Genomic DNA, 14,939 nt, shown 5'->3' on the forward strand with positions numbered 1-14,939 from the left:
ATAAAATATAACAATAGTTTAATGCCTTCTCTTCAAAGATCTTGCTAAGAATTTATCACTGATAATCCCAGATAAGAATTATTAACATCTGGGATCCTTTTCCAACTGCATATTTATTCAAATGACACCCTGAAAGAACTATACTGTGCCTTCAATTTTTGAACAGGTGTTCCCCTTAAGCTCAATAAGGTATTCTGACTAAAAATGAATGGCATAAACTGCTCTTATATTTTTTAATCTGAAACACAAAAAAGACTGTAGAAAGTTTTCTCAAAGAACCAGACTGTGGAGGCCTTACTCATACTGGCAAGCTCTTATTCAAGTAGTCTCCTTGGGTGTGTCTACACAAGATGCTTTACTGTGCAGTAGCATAGTTGAGCACACAGTAAACATGCACACCTACAAGTTCACTCCATTACTGCATAGTAAGCTTCGCTACTCAAGAGTAAATTTGCTACCTGCAAATGCAAGTAGCAAATTTACTCATGAGTACTTAGTGTGCAGTAACACATGTGCAGACACAAGCTGGGAGCAGATTGGCTCCTGATAAGCCTTGCCACTAGGGATCTAGCCTAAGCTTCCTGAGGGCTGGAAGTGTCTTCTCCCCCCGCAGTGGGCTGAGTCACCTCTATGGTAGCCCAAGCCACAAGCCCTTTAAAAGCTTGCAGGCATTTTGAGCCCTGGGGCACAACAGCAGGGAGCCTGGGGGGGACCCTTAGCCTGCACCCTGGGGCTGGTGCCTGGCACTGCAGTGCTACATGGCTGCCAGGTCTCTGCCATCCAGCAGGGTGCTCCAGGCTCCTGCCAGGCCTGTTAGCACCTGGGCCCAGCTGCAGCCAGCTCTTGGCCACTGGGGCCAGTGCCAGCTGCCCACAGTCAACCCCCAGCAGTATGACTGGACCCTGCAGGTGCTGCGGGGCATCACCTCATTGCATGGCTCATAGCCCCATGCTGTGTCCCTGTGCTGGGTGCTGCAGGCAGCTGCCCAGGCCTGGTGGTACAGGGACAGCCACACAGAGGCCCAGAAAGCTGGTGCAGGAAGCCTGATGGCATCATTGCCAATGCCATAAGCCACCACCCGGGGCCCCAACTGGTTGCAGAAGGAGACTGGTGACCTCATGGTGCTGTGGGGTGAGGTGGAGATGCAGTGGCAGTTCACGCAGGATGACTGCTCCAATGCCCACATCAATGAGCTGCTGTCAGGCCGGACGCAGGAGCATGGGTTTGACCAGTCGGCATGGTAGTGGCACATAAAGGTCAAGGCCTTGTGGGCACAGTGGGTTACCATCACTGACCTCAGGCATTGGTTGGGGAGTGCCCACAAATCCATGCTTTTTATGCAGCAACTGGACACCACCCTTATGCCCCAGGACCGAAGCTGCAGCAATGCTGTATACAGCAGCACAGGCAGCTTGCCTGAGCCCATGTCAGCCTGGCACCCACAGTGATGTGTTGCTGGGGGAGGTCCCCTGAAGACACCACCAGCCCAACCTAGCAAACTCCCCACCCTCGGCTTCTACCAGCAGCTCAGGGTGCCCAGGCCAGTGCCTGCCCTGACAACTCTGCAAACTAAGCCCCAGTCACAAGGTGCAGCCAGCCATGGCACCACCAGCTGCCAGCAGTGCCAACACCTCCACAGGGTGGCCCTCCTCCTGGCCACCCACACACTGCATCCCACTGACCAAAGAGTCCAGTGGGAGTGGCATGCCATCGCTGCCAGCCAGGACCAACCAGAGTTGGTAGGCGTGCCCCACACTGTGGGAAGAGCCTCCACACCCTGACCCCCCCCCCCCTTCCCTGCCTGGCCTGGCCACACTCCCCTGGGCCCCAGGTTCTGCCCCAACAGTAAGAAGGGAGGCAGAAGGCAATGAAAAACTTTGAGTAGCCTGTGCTCCTGCAGCTAGGTGGACACGGGCCTTTCACAAGCCAAGGAATATGTTGATGCTGGCAGTGATGTTCTCATCAGCTGCAGGGGGAAGGGATCTGTAGCGCAGCCACAGGTAGTCCTCCAGGCAGTGGCAGAGGTTCTGGGGAAGCTTGGACTTGGGTCCCACAGTGTTGAAGCTCAGGGTCCCATCCTAGGTGCACAGGTTTGCCTAGGGCTCCATGGTGATCATCATCAGCAGGTCATAGTGGGTTGAGCACCCCTCGGTCCAGGCAAACAGCTCCTCACACAATGCCTGGGACATATGCAGCAGGGCACAGTACCTCACTCTATTGCCACCCCACCCTGCTGGAAGGGTGGGGATGCAGGAAGCTCCTCATCCCAGTTGTCTGGGAGCCCTGTGCCCACCCCTACCTCCCCTCCCCTGACCCTGGGCACCGTGGGCTTGGCAGCAGCACAGGAAGCTGGCATACCTGGAGGAGAAGAAGGGGGTGGGGGCAGCAGAGTCTGGAGCTGCAGCATCAGTTTCTGCCAGAAGCCTGGCCTGTCCCAGCCTGGGAAAGGGGAAGGGGAGGCAGGATCTCTGAAGCCAGCATCCAGCAGCCTGCCAGCCCCTTGAAGCGAGCGGGGATGGGGGGGCTCAGCCAGCAGCCACCTGGGTCCAGGCCTGTCTAGCCAAGTTACCATGGTCCCTGGGCAGCCATGCACACCGGACCCTTGATCTGAGGCCAGGCAGTACATGGTTCCTGGTACAGAGCATCTTATCTCACAAATGTTGCAAAGTCTCACAAACAGCTTTTTTCTTTTTTTCCCTCATGGCTCTGCAGGCCCTGCAGCTGCATGCAGGAGAGAGGCCACAGTTGGTAACCAGGATGCAGCCTCAGGGTTGCTGCCATCCTCAGCTGGGGCCCTGGGGATGTGCCAGCTCCATAGGAGGAGGATGCAGGATTGGACCCTCCTCTTGGACTGGCTGGTGACAGCCACAGAGGACGCACGGATGTGGCAGCTGGAGGATGTTGCCCAGCAGGACAGGGCAGAGGACATGGCCCACAAGGATATGCAGGACCACTGCAAGAAGGCACAGAACCAGCCCAAGGAGGTGCAGGACTGGGTGGACTGGGAGTTCATGGTGCAGCTCCTATGCAGCCCTAAAGCACAAACGCATGGAGAGCTTGCAGTTGTGGTCAGGGCAGTGCAGGCCATAGAGGAGGACCACTGGGTGCTGGACACCATCCTGGCCCAAGCAGTCACCTTCCTGCCACCCATTGCCCTGTCCCTGCCCCTAGCCCCACCTGCCACCTGGCAGCCACCAGTCACCTGTCAGCAGGCCCCCTTGAGGGCCTGGGCAGAGGTCCCGTACCCCCTCCATCAGCCAGAAGCCCCTGTCCCAGCCCCCACCCTGGGACCCCATCACCCAGTCCCCCTCTTGCCCCACCACTTGCCCCAGCTCTACACAGGCATGGAGGTGGAACTGCTTGCAGGGAGGGCCAAGACCGCACACTGCCCCTGGCCAATGGCTGTCAGAGGGGGAGCTGCCTGTGCCGGGAAGGACCAGTGGCTGCTGTCACCCTTGAGCAAGCCCCCATCTACCAGACTCGCTGCAGTGTGCACACCTGCAGTGGCACAGCCAGAAGCCAGAGTGCTGGCTGCCTGTCCTCAGGCTCCACCCCCTAGGTACCCCCACCCTATGGCCCTTTGCCCCAGGTAGGCACACATGCAAATCACATTGTAATATAGTCTGCATGGGGAAGAGGGTGTATTATTGTTGATGGATGGGGTGGGTGGTGGGGCTTTGCTGATGGGGAAGGAGGAGGGGCAGGCTGTATTGCTGGGGATGGAGGGAGGGGATAGTGTTTGTTGTGTGGGCCAGAAAGTGTTTTCCTGAGAATTGTCCGCAATGAGTGTGGTGCTGGTGGTGGGTGGTGTGGTGCACAGTAAGCATACATATCTCCACACGTACTCCTGCAAGACTGTTTCAGGCTGGACATAAGGAAGAATTTCTTTACTGTCCGAGCCCCCAAGATCTGGAACAGTCTGCCAGCGGAGGTAGTTCAAGCACCTGCATTGAACACCTTCAAGAGTAAATTGGATGCTTATCTTGCTGGGATCCTATGACCCCAGCTGACTTCCTGCCCTTTGGGCAGGGGGCTGGACTCGATGATCTCCCGAGGTCCCTTCCAGCCCTAATGTCTATGAAATCTATGAAATCTGTGAACAGTGTGGCAGGGGTCTGTGGGCAGTTGTCCAAGCAGGCTACAGTGAGGAATACAGGAGGAGGTGGTCGGCCAGTGGATGTGTGGCTCACCCAGAGCTTCAGTATAGGGGCCCATCACTGGCTGTTGCTGAAGCCACAGGTGGTGCTTTCACTGCCAGGTGTCCTATTCCCCACTGTTCCTCCTCTGCCCAGGCATCACAAACAGCTGCCCCCAGGCCTTGCAGATCTTATGTAGCACAAAGGCTGTGATGATGACCCATGGCATGTCGTTCTCAGTGAACTTGAGGCAGGTGGTGAGGATGCACCAGAATCCCTTTAGGCAGCTGAAGGCACACTCCACTAGAGTGCAGGTCCATCCCAGGCAACCTTTTGAAGTGGGTCTGCTGGGGGTCCAGCTGGCTGGGGTAGGGTTGCATGAGTCAGGGAAGGAGTGACTAGGCAGGGTCCCCGATGAGGAGGGGCAGAAGCACCACAGCACCCAGGTGGAGGTTTGGCATGCCCAGCATGAAGCACCTACTTTGCACCAGGGATGGCAAGATGGAATTCCTTCCTGAAGACACGAGTATTGTGGACATTGCCTCCCCAGCCAACACTCACATTGGTGATGACATCATGGTGGTTGACAACAGCCTGGAGCACAATAGAATGAAAACCTCTCCGGCTGTAGTGGGAGGAGTTGCCACGGGGCAGGTATGTGACAGGAATGTGGGTCCCTTCCAGGGCCCTGATGCACTGGGGGAATCCCAGGGCATGAAACCCTGCCACCACCTTCAAGAGATCATGCACATGAAGGACAGTGGGCCCCAGTCCTGGAGGGCACTGCACACTTCTGGGATGTCCTCCCCAGTGTTTGTCTTGCCCATGCCAAAGAGGTGACCCATGCCCATGTAGTGGAGGCTGGTGGACGTGGCCAGCTTCAGCAGGGTGATGGCCAGCCAGGTGTCCATGGGAGAGGCAGCCACATAGTGGTGTCCTGACACTCCAGGTTGGAGGGGGAGCTGTTCCAGAAGGTCAGTGACGGTGGCCTGGGTCATCCTGAATGCCTCCAGCCACTGCTCATCATTCCAAGTGGTCTGGATGAAGTGCAGCCACCAGTCCTGGCTAGTCCAGGGGGCCCAGAGGTGGTGGAGCTGGAGGCCCAGGAAGGCAAAGACATCCCCATCGGTGGCATCCTGGAACCTGTTGTCAGTGTCCCTGCCAGAGTCTGACCAGCAGGATAAGGTCCAGGTGGCAGCTGCATAGTGGCAGCCCTGGGATGGCATGTGGTGGGGCTGGGCAAGTGGTCGCAGCACATGCAGGAGCTGTCAGGGCCCAGATGACCATGCAAAGCTTCGGTCCCTGATTTGATTCAGTGGAGATTTGGCCCGATTTGGTGGCTGAATCTCTAAATCCAAATTGAACCAGAAGACCCTTTAATTTCTCCAAATCAAATTGGAACCCTCCAAATCAATTCAGAGAGATTTGGAGATTCGGACATAGATGTGACTTTAAACGTTTTTTCTACACACCTCTAGGTAGCAGGCAGCTCATGAATACTGCAATGCTGGGACAGATGGAGTGTCCCACAGAAGCATAGGGGGCTCCCCTGCATGCTCGGCAGCAGACCCAGAAGTGGATTGGAAGTACTTCTGGTCCACTTCTGGGTCTGCCAGAGAGCATGCGGGGGGGCCCCCTGTACCCCGCCCCCGGCTCAGCGACTGGTGCCTCTTGGGCCTGGGGGGCACCCGGGGTCCCCTTATGGCTGATTGCCAACCTGGAGGGGGCACAGGGAGGGCCCCCCACGGGCTTCCTGGCAAACATGGAAGTGAACCAGAAGTACTTCCAATCCACTTCCGGGTTCACCACTGAGCACACAGCGCCGCCCCCCCATGCTCCTGTGGGATGCTCCATCTACCCCAGCATCACAGCATTGACAAGGTGCACCTGGTACCTCAAGTTACGTAGAAAAAACATTTAAAGCTGTGTCTATGGCCAAATTGCTGATTCTCCGAATCAGCATTGAATCTTCAGATTCACATTCAGCCAAATTGAACTGGGGACAGCGAGCTGAATCAACTAAATCGAATCACTGTCCACAATTCAGGCTGAATCTGAATTCAAACCGAATAGGGCCCATTTTGTACATTCCTACCAGATGGCCATGGGCCAGCTGGTGGATGGTGCGGTGGGTCAGTGTGGCAGCCAGCAGGAGTCCACGGCACTGGACATCACTGCCAGGGACAGAGGCTTGAGCAGCCATGGCACAGGGAGGCAGAGGCTGCAGCACAAGAGTTACCACATGCTGCCCCCATGCTCCACATGCTGCTCCTGGCCAGAAACACAGCTGGCCAGGGTGCAGGGAATGGGGATGCCTTTTAAAGATAGCTTCCAGCCACAGACAGCTGTAGTTGGAGCCTCCAGTTCCCCTTGGTGGTGGCAGTGGCCTGTTGCAGGGCCCCAGGAAGTGGGAGCAGTTTGCTGCCATGAGCAGCAAATCTCCCACATCCCTGCATTGGTAGATGTCTGCCTGGAAGCGTTTACTCACAAGTAGTTTACTCACAAGTAAAATGGTCCTACATCAAATGCACTTGTAGTCACACCCTTTGACTTCAAATGGGACCTTTTGCAGCAGTAAAAACTCTGTTTCCTCACCCATATGAGTCCAAGATTCTCTGTAAGTGAGGTCAGAAAGTTTTTACTGTATTTTGAGATTATTCTAGTAAAAATAATCCAACTGTTTGCCATGTTGTACATCCAAAGTCTTGCTTTTAGTATTTTTTTCTAAGCCTGTATGGGCAAGTAGAATTTCGTCTTGAATCCAAAGGACAGCAAACCAAATGTCAGCTTCAGAAGTGGAAAAAAAAAAAGTCTTGTTAAATGAATAAAGTCATTAACAATGAGTAACCAACCTTCCTTCTGGGTGTTCAGAGAAAAAGCTCATAAATGGTGAAAGTAACATAAAATCTTATTGCAGCAAATAATTAGGAAGAGTTCTAACATACCAAATGTGGAACAAATCAGAGTTTTAGTACTGCTCATCACAAAAACAATAAAGAAAAAGAAAAAAAAGTCCAGGAGATGGAAGCTTTTTGGAAAAACATAATGGCAAAATTCTTTATTTTTACTTCTCATTGTTTTTGTGAGGAATTAATTTAAAAATTTTATGCACTGTACATTTGATGTAATGCAAATCTTCCTGACTATTTTCTGCATCTTGAATTTCCTGAAATCTTTTCTTTTGGTCTTTTAACTGCTACATCAGTGTTGTTTTTAATATTTTCTGCCACTATTTGAGGGCTAGCATGCATAATGAAAGCTATTAAGCACATATCTTTGAGAAATAATTCTGAATCCCAAAAAACCTACTTGAATTTTCCTCTGCTCTAGTTTCTCTTGAGAGCTATGAGAAAGGAAACAAAGATTAATAAAAGTTACATTAGGACTAATCTGACATACAATTTAATATACTGAGAGACTGAATACTGAGACTGCTATGTGAAAGTCTCAAAAACATTTTAAGATGACAGAGATATTCTTAAAAATCAAGGTAAGTAAGGATATTAAAGCAGTCTTAACACTTAAGTTAAAGTTAAGGATTACTCTTGATATCACATGGCTTGCTGTAAACAGTCCATCTGATCTGCTGTTAGATGTAATCGTATCTGGGTATGTGAAAAGACTTTGTTAATTTAAGCTTATTGATCTTAGGATCAGCCCTTGATTCCAAGAAAATTAATAATATTAATAAAGATATAAAATTACATGTCTTTAAAAAAATCAGTGTTATTTTTCTCCCTGTCTGAAGTTCAGTTTTGACGCTTCTGGAATGGTGTAGCTTTGTACTGGTTCCATGATGATTTTACTCTTACATAAGGATGTTTTCAGAAATAAGACAGAGCCAGACCCAGCAATAACAGACTGTTTTGCTACATAGGGTTCCACGTTTGAAGTCTGGGAATTGTAGCCTTTACCTCTAGGACCAATCAGAATTGAGAAGATTCTAAAATAGATTAAGAAGGAAAAGAGATTTGGCCAAACTACTACATGGTTATTTCAGTAAGAAAGCTTTTGTTCCTTCATGGCAGAGAAATACAGACAACTTTTCTGATTTGTCTGCAGGAGATAAATATTTTTATAGAAGCCCAAAAACATTAATGTTCCTAGGTCCATGTTCTTTACCAGATATAGTCCCACCCCACAAGCAGTATGGCAGAGCTGCATGGAAGAGAAGGTTTTACTTCAAGAGCATCCTGGTGGCACAAGTGTAGAGTAGGTGAATGTTTGAAAAAGGGTCAGAAAGTAACTTAATTGTCTTTCATTCATGCACTCAGATCTGCTGACATGCTGCTTTTGATGGTTGTTTCTCTTCTATTGCTGTAATAAATTCAGTGCTTGTGCTATAAATATTTTGTCTAAAAGGGCACTCACAAATTGGGCTACCAAAAAAAGCTGAAAGCATTGATGCCACAAATGACTATTTTCTTTTACCTGTTTCAAAATAAGTGTTTCAGCTTGTTGGGTTTTCAGCCAGACTTGTGACTTTTGGTTTTCTTGCCATAATGAACCTGTGAGTTTTCTATTTTGTCTAGAAGAATCACTCAGCCTTAGTTAATTATATGATTTAAGTCTTGGCAAGGTTAGAAATAGAGAGAGGCTGAAAAATAACTTGTTCTAAGGATAAACTTTTCTGCATAAAAAGAATAAAATAAGGATTACTGAACTAAAAGCAATGTCTGTATTTTTTCACACAGGCCTTTTCAAAGTGGCGTGAGTATAAGGAAATCATGAAAATCTAATATTCCATGTCATGAGCTAACTAAAATCCTTACCAGACAGTAAGGACTGAAAGCTACATCAGTACTGGGATGATTGATGGAGAAGACTTCAGAATAGCTACAAGCACCAAAGCCTCTAGTTCAATGTATGTAACCTTTTCAGACCAGTTCAATTGTATTTATAACATTCCCAGTGAAGCAACGATCTGTGAATTTAGAAATAAGAAAAATGTCATTCCAGAATGCTTCACAAGGCATATAACACAGTCTCAGCTTCAGGTGAATTTTCCTTGCCAAATGACTGAAAAGAAATGATTTGTGAATGTAGAAATATATTTTGTTCTAAACTATGTCCATGATGCCAACAAGCTGCATCAGACTGATTTTTGTACTCTCAGGTACATTAAGTCCACTATATTTTTTTTGGCGGCATAAAGGAGCTTTACATAGGTGTGAAAATTGTTTACACAATGTGGGGTGTTCCCTGGGAGGTATGGGGCTTGTGTGAAGGCCATAAAATGCCCCTGCTCCTGACCCTTGGTTTGAGATTGGATTGGGGATGTGGTTAGCCAACACTGCTCAACACAGAGGATTTTTAAATGTAGCTACATGACTTTGGAGAATAAATTCCATCAAAAGTCAATGGAACTTGTGCTCCACAGTCACATAGGTACTTTTGAAAAATCCCACTGTACAGGTATCCTTTACTTCCAGGGACCTGTCAAGGTCCATGAGAAGTGGAATGCAACCAAGAGTCTAAAATGCAGCAATACAGACTCTTTGGTTAGCATTCAGAAAAGCTTTTGACTATATATAGCACTGAAGCATTGTAATTTGTTCAAAGCAAGGCTTTTCATCTCTGTATCCTGTATCTGTTCAGTTTGCACCACTGTTCTGCTAGCACTGGTGGAAAGCAGTGATGGAGAAGCTACATCACTGCCACTGGTGTGATGCCACAGAGTTGTAGTATTCTCTTTGGGTGCATCTACATGTGCAATTAAGTCGAAGCAATAAACTCTGGTGCTTATTGTGCCAGAATTTATTACTTCCTTGGCACTGCATTTACATGTGTGCCCAGAAGCTGGGTCAGAGCACCCCTGGCTGGCAGGGGGCCTAGGTGATCAGCCTGCTAGCCCAGGGCTGCTCCAACCTGGCTCAACATGTTGCAGAGGGGCTGGTTGGGACATGAGGATATTCCAGGGTGGGGCTAGCTGGCAGGCAGCCCCCATAATGAAGCACCCTTGCCTCAGCCAGCCCCTCCAGCATCTACACATGCATTGCTGCAAAGTAAAAAATGCAAGTTGTTTACTGCGGAGCTAATTAGGCAATTTGCAGTCAATATTTTGTGTAGATGTGGCCCTTCTAGCCCTCTTATGATCAATCTATGTAGTGGCCACCATCTCAGGCACATCTACACAAGACATTTACTGTGCAGTTGATTATTTAAAGAAACAGTAAACGTCTCAGTGTCTACATGCACACCCCTGTTAGGGTGTGCAAAACTAATAAACTCCACAGCAGGGCAGTACTTGTAAATACACTGGAATTCGCAAATACAAAATGCTGTGGAGTTTTTTTGTGTGCAGCAGCACACATGTAGACGCTGACTGGCTGGCTGGGGCATAAGGGTGCCTCAGTGCTGGGGCTGCCTGCCAGCAAGCTCTGCACTAAGGCACCCTCATGCCCCAGCCAGCCCCTTCACAGCACACTGACCCTGGTTGGAGCAGCCCCAGGCTGGCAGGTTGACATCCCTGGACTGTCTGCCATTGAGGGCTGCTGTGGCTTGGCTCAGTGTGCTGCAGTCTGGGCGCAAGTGCAAATGTGCTTCCCAGAGCTTCCCAGGAGCAACAAGCTGTAGAGTAATAAGCTCCACAGTTTACTGCTGCCTCCAATGGCATGTGTAGACACACCCCTCCAGTAAACAGTAATCTTGTTTAAAAAAATCAGGAATATTTTGATGAATTTTAATATTAATGCATTCTTTTATACAGCTCTTGTCTTATACATTGAACACTGCTATATATGTATAAGTCACAATAGAAAAAAGTCACTTCGACACTTCTCCATCTACGGATGTCTGCTTCTACAAATTATGCTTTGGAGATCTATGTGAGGAAGTGTTACACAGGTATCCATAATGCACTAGTACTGAGCAACTGAAGGGAATTCATTGAGAGATCACTGAGAACAGATTTAGTTTAACAAGATTAGCTGGTGTGACAAAATGCCCTGATATAAAATTACAGTGGTTCAAATCTACACTGCAAGAAAGGTTTATAGCTTTCTCATTAGCTAGTGGTTTAGGCTACATTTCACCATGCACCATACAATCTATCCCAGAAATTATTTAAGACTTTTTTCTGAAAACTTTTTCAGTATAATAACAGGGAATTCAAAGGAAACACAAAACAAAGACCCTAATCCTCAGCTGGATCTTCTGGAGCTGCTTGAGAGAGGGTGGAGTTTTTACAGGTAATTGATAGTATACAGGAAAATTAACAACTCTGCACTAGGATAGCAGGGGAGTCTGGGTATCATTAGGCAAGATTGCAGACTACACCTCTGGGGAGGGTCTAGCCAGCGTATAAAGCTGTGTCTGATTCTGAAGGAGAAAGACTGTCCATGAATGCTTTGCCTACTGCATAGTTCCTATGGACTTGACAATTAGAAACGAACCTTTGGCTAGATAAGGATTTAACTAAGTAAATAACAAGAACATGACATTGCTTCTGTGTGATTCCTTGTCTTACCCTATCTCTGGTGGTTTGGTTATGAGTTCATGAGTTCAGCAAACCTCTGTTCATAAAGGTGAAGCAGCAGCACCAAGTAGACACCTGCATTCATTAGTTCACTGTGTGCCTGTGTGCATGAAAAACAAATCAAAGTGTAACTGCAATGCTGATTACTAAAGGCCTGGAGAATGAAAAATAGTTAACAAAAAAAAGTGCGTTACACAAGTCATGGACTATATTATTTTTTGTATTTATTAACTCTGAACTTAACTGTGAGCTATTTTCACATTTTATATTACATTTGTTAATTGCCATGTCTATGTTATCACACCCCACAGCCTAGCATAAGGACTTGGCACTGGTATGTGACAGACCTGGCTTAGCTTCCTGAGCTCAGTCTGTCAAACTCCAGGGCCAGAACTGACTTTCAGCATTATTTAAGTAGGATGTTGAAAATAAAAAGTAATAAAGGTCTCAAATTAAACTTTTGTGGAAAAGTAAAGAACACTATTTACACGGTCCAAAGAAGTAATGTCTAATGCTTATCTGTGTAAATGTAAATATAAATGTAATTTCATACTTTTTACAACCACATGGAATTATTATGATCTATAAGTCTGGCCTTCAGCTTGAAATAGGGCATTGAATTTCATCTAAAACATAACCAGGGATATCATAGGATAGAAAAGTAAAAGGGAGTGAAGAATATCTCATCCAGAAAAAAGACAAAATTGAATTAGTTCGAGACAAACAGCAGCCTGTTCCAACTAGTGATTAAACAAAAGCTGGTTATTCAAGAAGAACGGTTGCTTCTCAAGGAAGCGATCCTCAGTGCACAAGCTAAATCTATTCCAACACGGAGGAAAGGCAGTAAGAAGGTACAGCAGCACCCCTGGCTCTCCAGAGACCTAGCGGACCTACTGTGGCTAAAAAGGAAAGCCTACAAAGGATGGAAGACGGGATTCACCTCCAAAGAGGATTACTCCGCGCTGGTCCGGTCCTGCAGGGAGCAAACCAGGAAAGCCAAGGCTGCAACTGAACTCCAACTAGCTTCAGGCATCAAGGACAACAAAAAGTCCTTTTTCAGATATGTGGGGAGCCGGAGGAAAAGCAAGGGCAATGTTGGACCCCTGCTAAACCAGATGGGGCAACTGACAACTGACGCCCAGGAAAAAGCCAACCTATTAAATAGGTACTTTGCGTCAGTCTTTCATCAGTCACATGGGATGCCCATGCCTGCTATGGGACAGGGAAATCTGGGTGAGGGGGATCCCCTACCCTCCATCAATGCTGACCTCGTGAAGGAACACCTTGAGAAACTGGATACCTTCAAGTCAGCCGGCTCTGACAATGTGCACCCCAGGGTTCTCAAGGAGCTGGTGAGCATCATAGCCCAGCCCCTGGCACGGATCTTTGAAAACTCCTGGCGCTCTGGTGTAGTGCCCGAAGACTGGAAGAAGGCCAATGTGGTGCCGATCTTCAAGAAAGGGAGGAGAGTGGATCTGGCTAACTACAGGCCCATTAGCCTGACTTCTATCCTGGGGAAGATCTTGGAAAAGTTTATTAAGGAGGCCATCCTTGAGGGACTGGCCCAGGCTAACATCCTAAGGGACAGCCAGCACGGGTTTGTTGCGGGTAGGTCTTGTTTGACCAATCTCATTTCCTTCCATGACCAGGTGACCTATCACCTGGACAAGGGAGAAGAGATTGATGTCATATATCTTGACTTCAAAAAAGCTTTTGATCTGGTATCCCATGATCACCTCTTGGCCAAACTGCCCAGTTGTGGCCTTGGCTCCACCACGATCCACTGGCTGGGAAATTGGCTTCGTGGTCGGACCCAGAGGGTTGTGATTGATGGCAGTCACTCATCATGGTGCCCTGTAACCAGTGGGGTCCCTCAAGACTCTGTCCTGGGACCCATACTGTTCAACATCTTCATTAACGATGTGAACATTGGAGTCAGGAGTGGACTGGCCAAGTTCGCTGATGACACCAAACTTTGGGGCAAAGCATGCACGCCTAGAAGATAGGCGGGTGATCCAGGCTGACCTGGACAAGCTCAGCAAATGGGCAGACGAGAACCTCACCGATAAATGCAAGGTTCTCCACCTTGGGAGGAAAAACCTGCAGCATCCTTATAGGCTTAGCACTGCTACGTTGGTTAGCACTACAGAAGAAAAAGACTTGGGGGTCATCACTGACCACAAGATGAACACGAGCCTGCAATGCGATGTTGCGGCTAGTAAAGCGACCAAAATGCTGGCGTGCATCCATAGATGCTTCTCCGAGCAAATCCTGGGACGTCATTCTCCCCTTGTACTCGGTCTTGGTGAGGCTGCAGCTGGAGTACTGTGTCCAGTTTTGGGCTCCACAATTCAAAAAGGATGTGGAGAAGCTTGAGAGAGTCCAGAGGAGAGCCACACGCATGATCAGAGGTCAGGAAAACAGATCTTACGATGACAGGCTGAGAGCCATGGGACTCTTTAGCCTGGAAAAGCGCAGGCTCAGGGGTGATCTGATGGCCACCTATAAGTTTATCAGGGGTGACCACCAGGATCTGGGGGAACGTCTGTTCACCAGAGCGCCCCAAGGGATGACGAGGTCGAACGGTCACAAACTCCTGCAAGACCGTTTCAGGCTGGACATAAGGAAGAATTTCTTTACTGTCCGAGCCCCCAAGGTCTGGAACAGTCTGCCAGCGGAGGTGGTTCAAGCACCTACATTGAACACCTTCAAGAGTAAATTGGATGCTTATCTTGCTGGGATCCTATGACCCCAGCTGACTTCCTGCCCTTTGGGCAGGGGGCTGGACTCGATGATCTCCCGAGGTCCCTTCCAGCCCTAATGTCTATGAAATCTATGAAATCTATGAAATTGTATCCATGCTACTATACTTACTCAAATACATTGTGAGGTTCCACTCACCCCCCACCACTTCCAAATGGCATAGGGAAAAAAGTCCCTCATCTTATAATTACATACAGAGAAATCTCACTAAATACATTGTCTATTGTTAGAATGCTGTCAAAAAGGAACACGTGCTCAGCAATAGAAACCAACCAAGGAGCTGAATAAATGCAGCCAGCACTGAGCATGACTATAAAACGCATTCTTTTAAAATTGTGTTTCAAGGGCCAAATCAGTTCTAAATTCTACTGGGCAAAGCCCAATAGTCAAGTTTCAAGTTTCAACTCAGGAGAGCTAAATAGTTCAAGTCCATGTGGCTCTACCACCGGGCAAGTATCCTCCTTCTCAGACCCATCAGTCTGTGCCTTCAGATACTCGCCAGATCTGTGGCAGACATCCTATGTGCAAGCCCAGGGACCCTGGGGTTCAGATGCCCTCTAGTC

The 14,939-nt window shown here is 48.4% G+C and overlaps 1 protein-coding gene across 1 annotated transcript in view; it reads right to left on the reverse strand.

Annotated features, from left to right (window-relative positions):
- Positions 1 to 7,190: 7,190 nt before the first annotated feature.
- MARCHF10 (membrane associated ring-CH-type finger 10) overlaps positions 7,191 to 14,939 on the reverse strand; it is a 122,859-nt gene continuing 115,110 nt past the window's right edge. Inside the window, exons 9-10 of the mRNA XM_090041173.1 lie at positions 11,605 to 11,713; positions 7,191 to 7,479 (exon numbers count right to left, since the gene is read on the reverse strand). Coding sequence (XP_089897299.1) covers positions 11,624 to 11,713 — 90 coding nt within the window. The 3' untranslated portion in view covers positions 7,191 to 7,479; positions 11,605 to 11,623. The remainder of the gene's footprint in view (positions 7,480 to 11,604; positions 11,714 to 14,939) is intronic.

The sequence above is a fragment of the Crocodylus siamensis genome, chromosome 4 (assembly GCF_052110815.1).
Source record: "Crocodylus siamensis isolate JL-2025a chromosome 4, ASM5211081v1, whole genome shotgun sequence".
Taxonomy (NCBI): domain Eukaryota; kingdom Metazoa; phylum Chordata; order Crocodylia; family Crocodylidae; genus Crocodylus; species Crocodylus siamensis.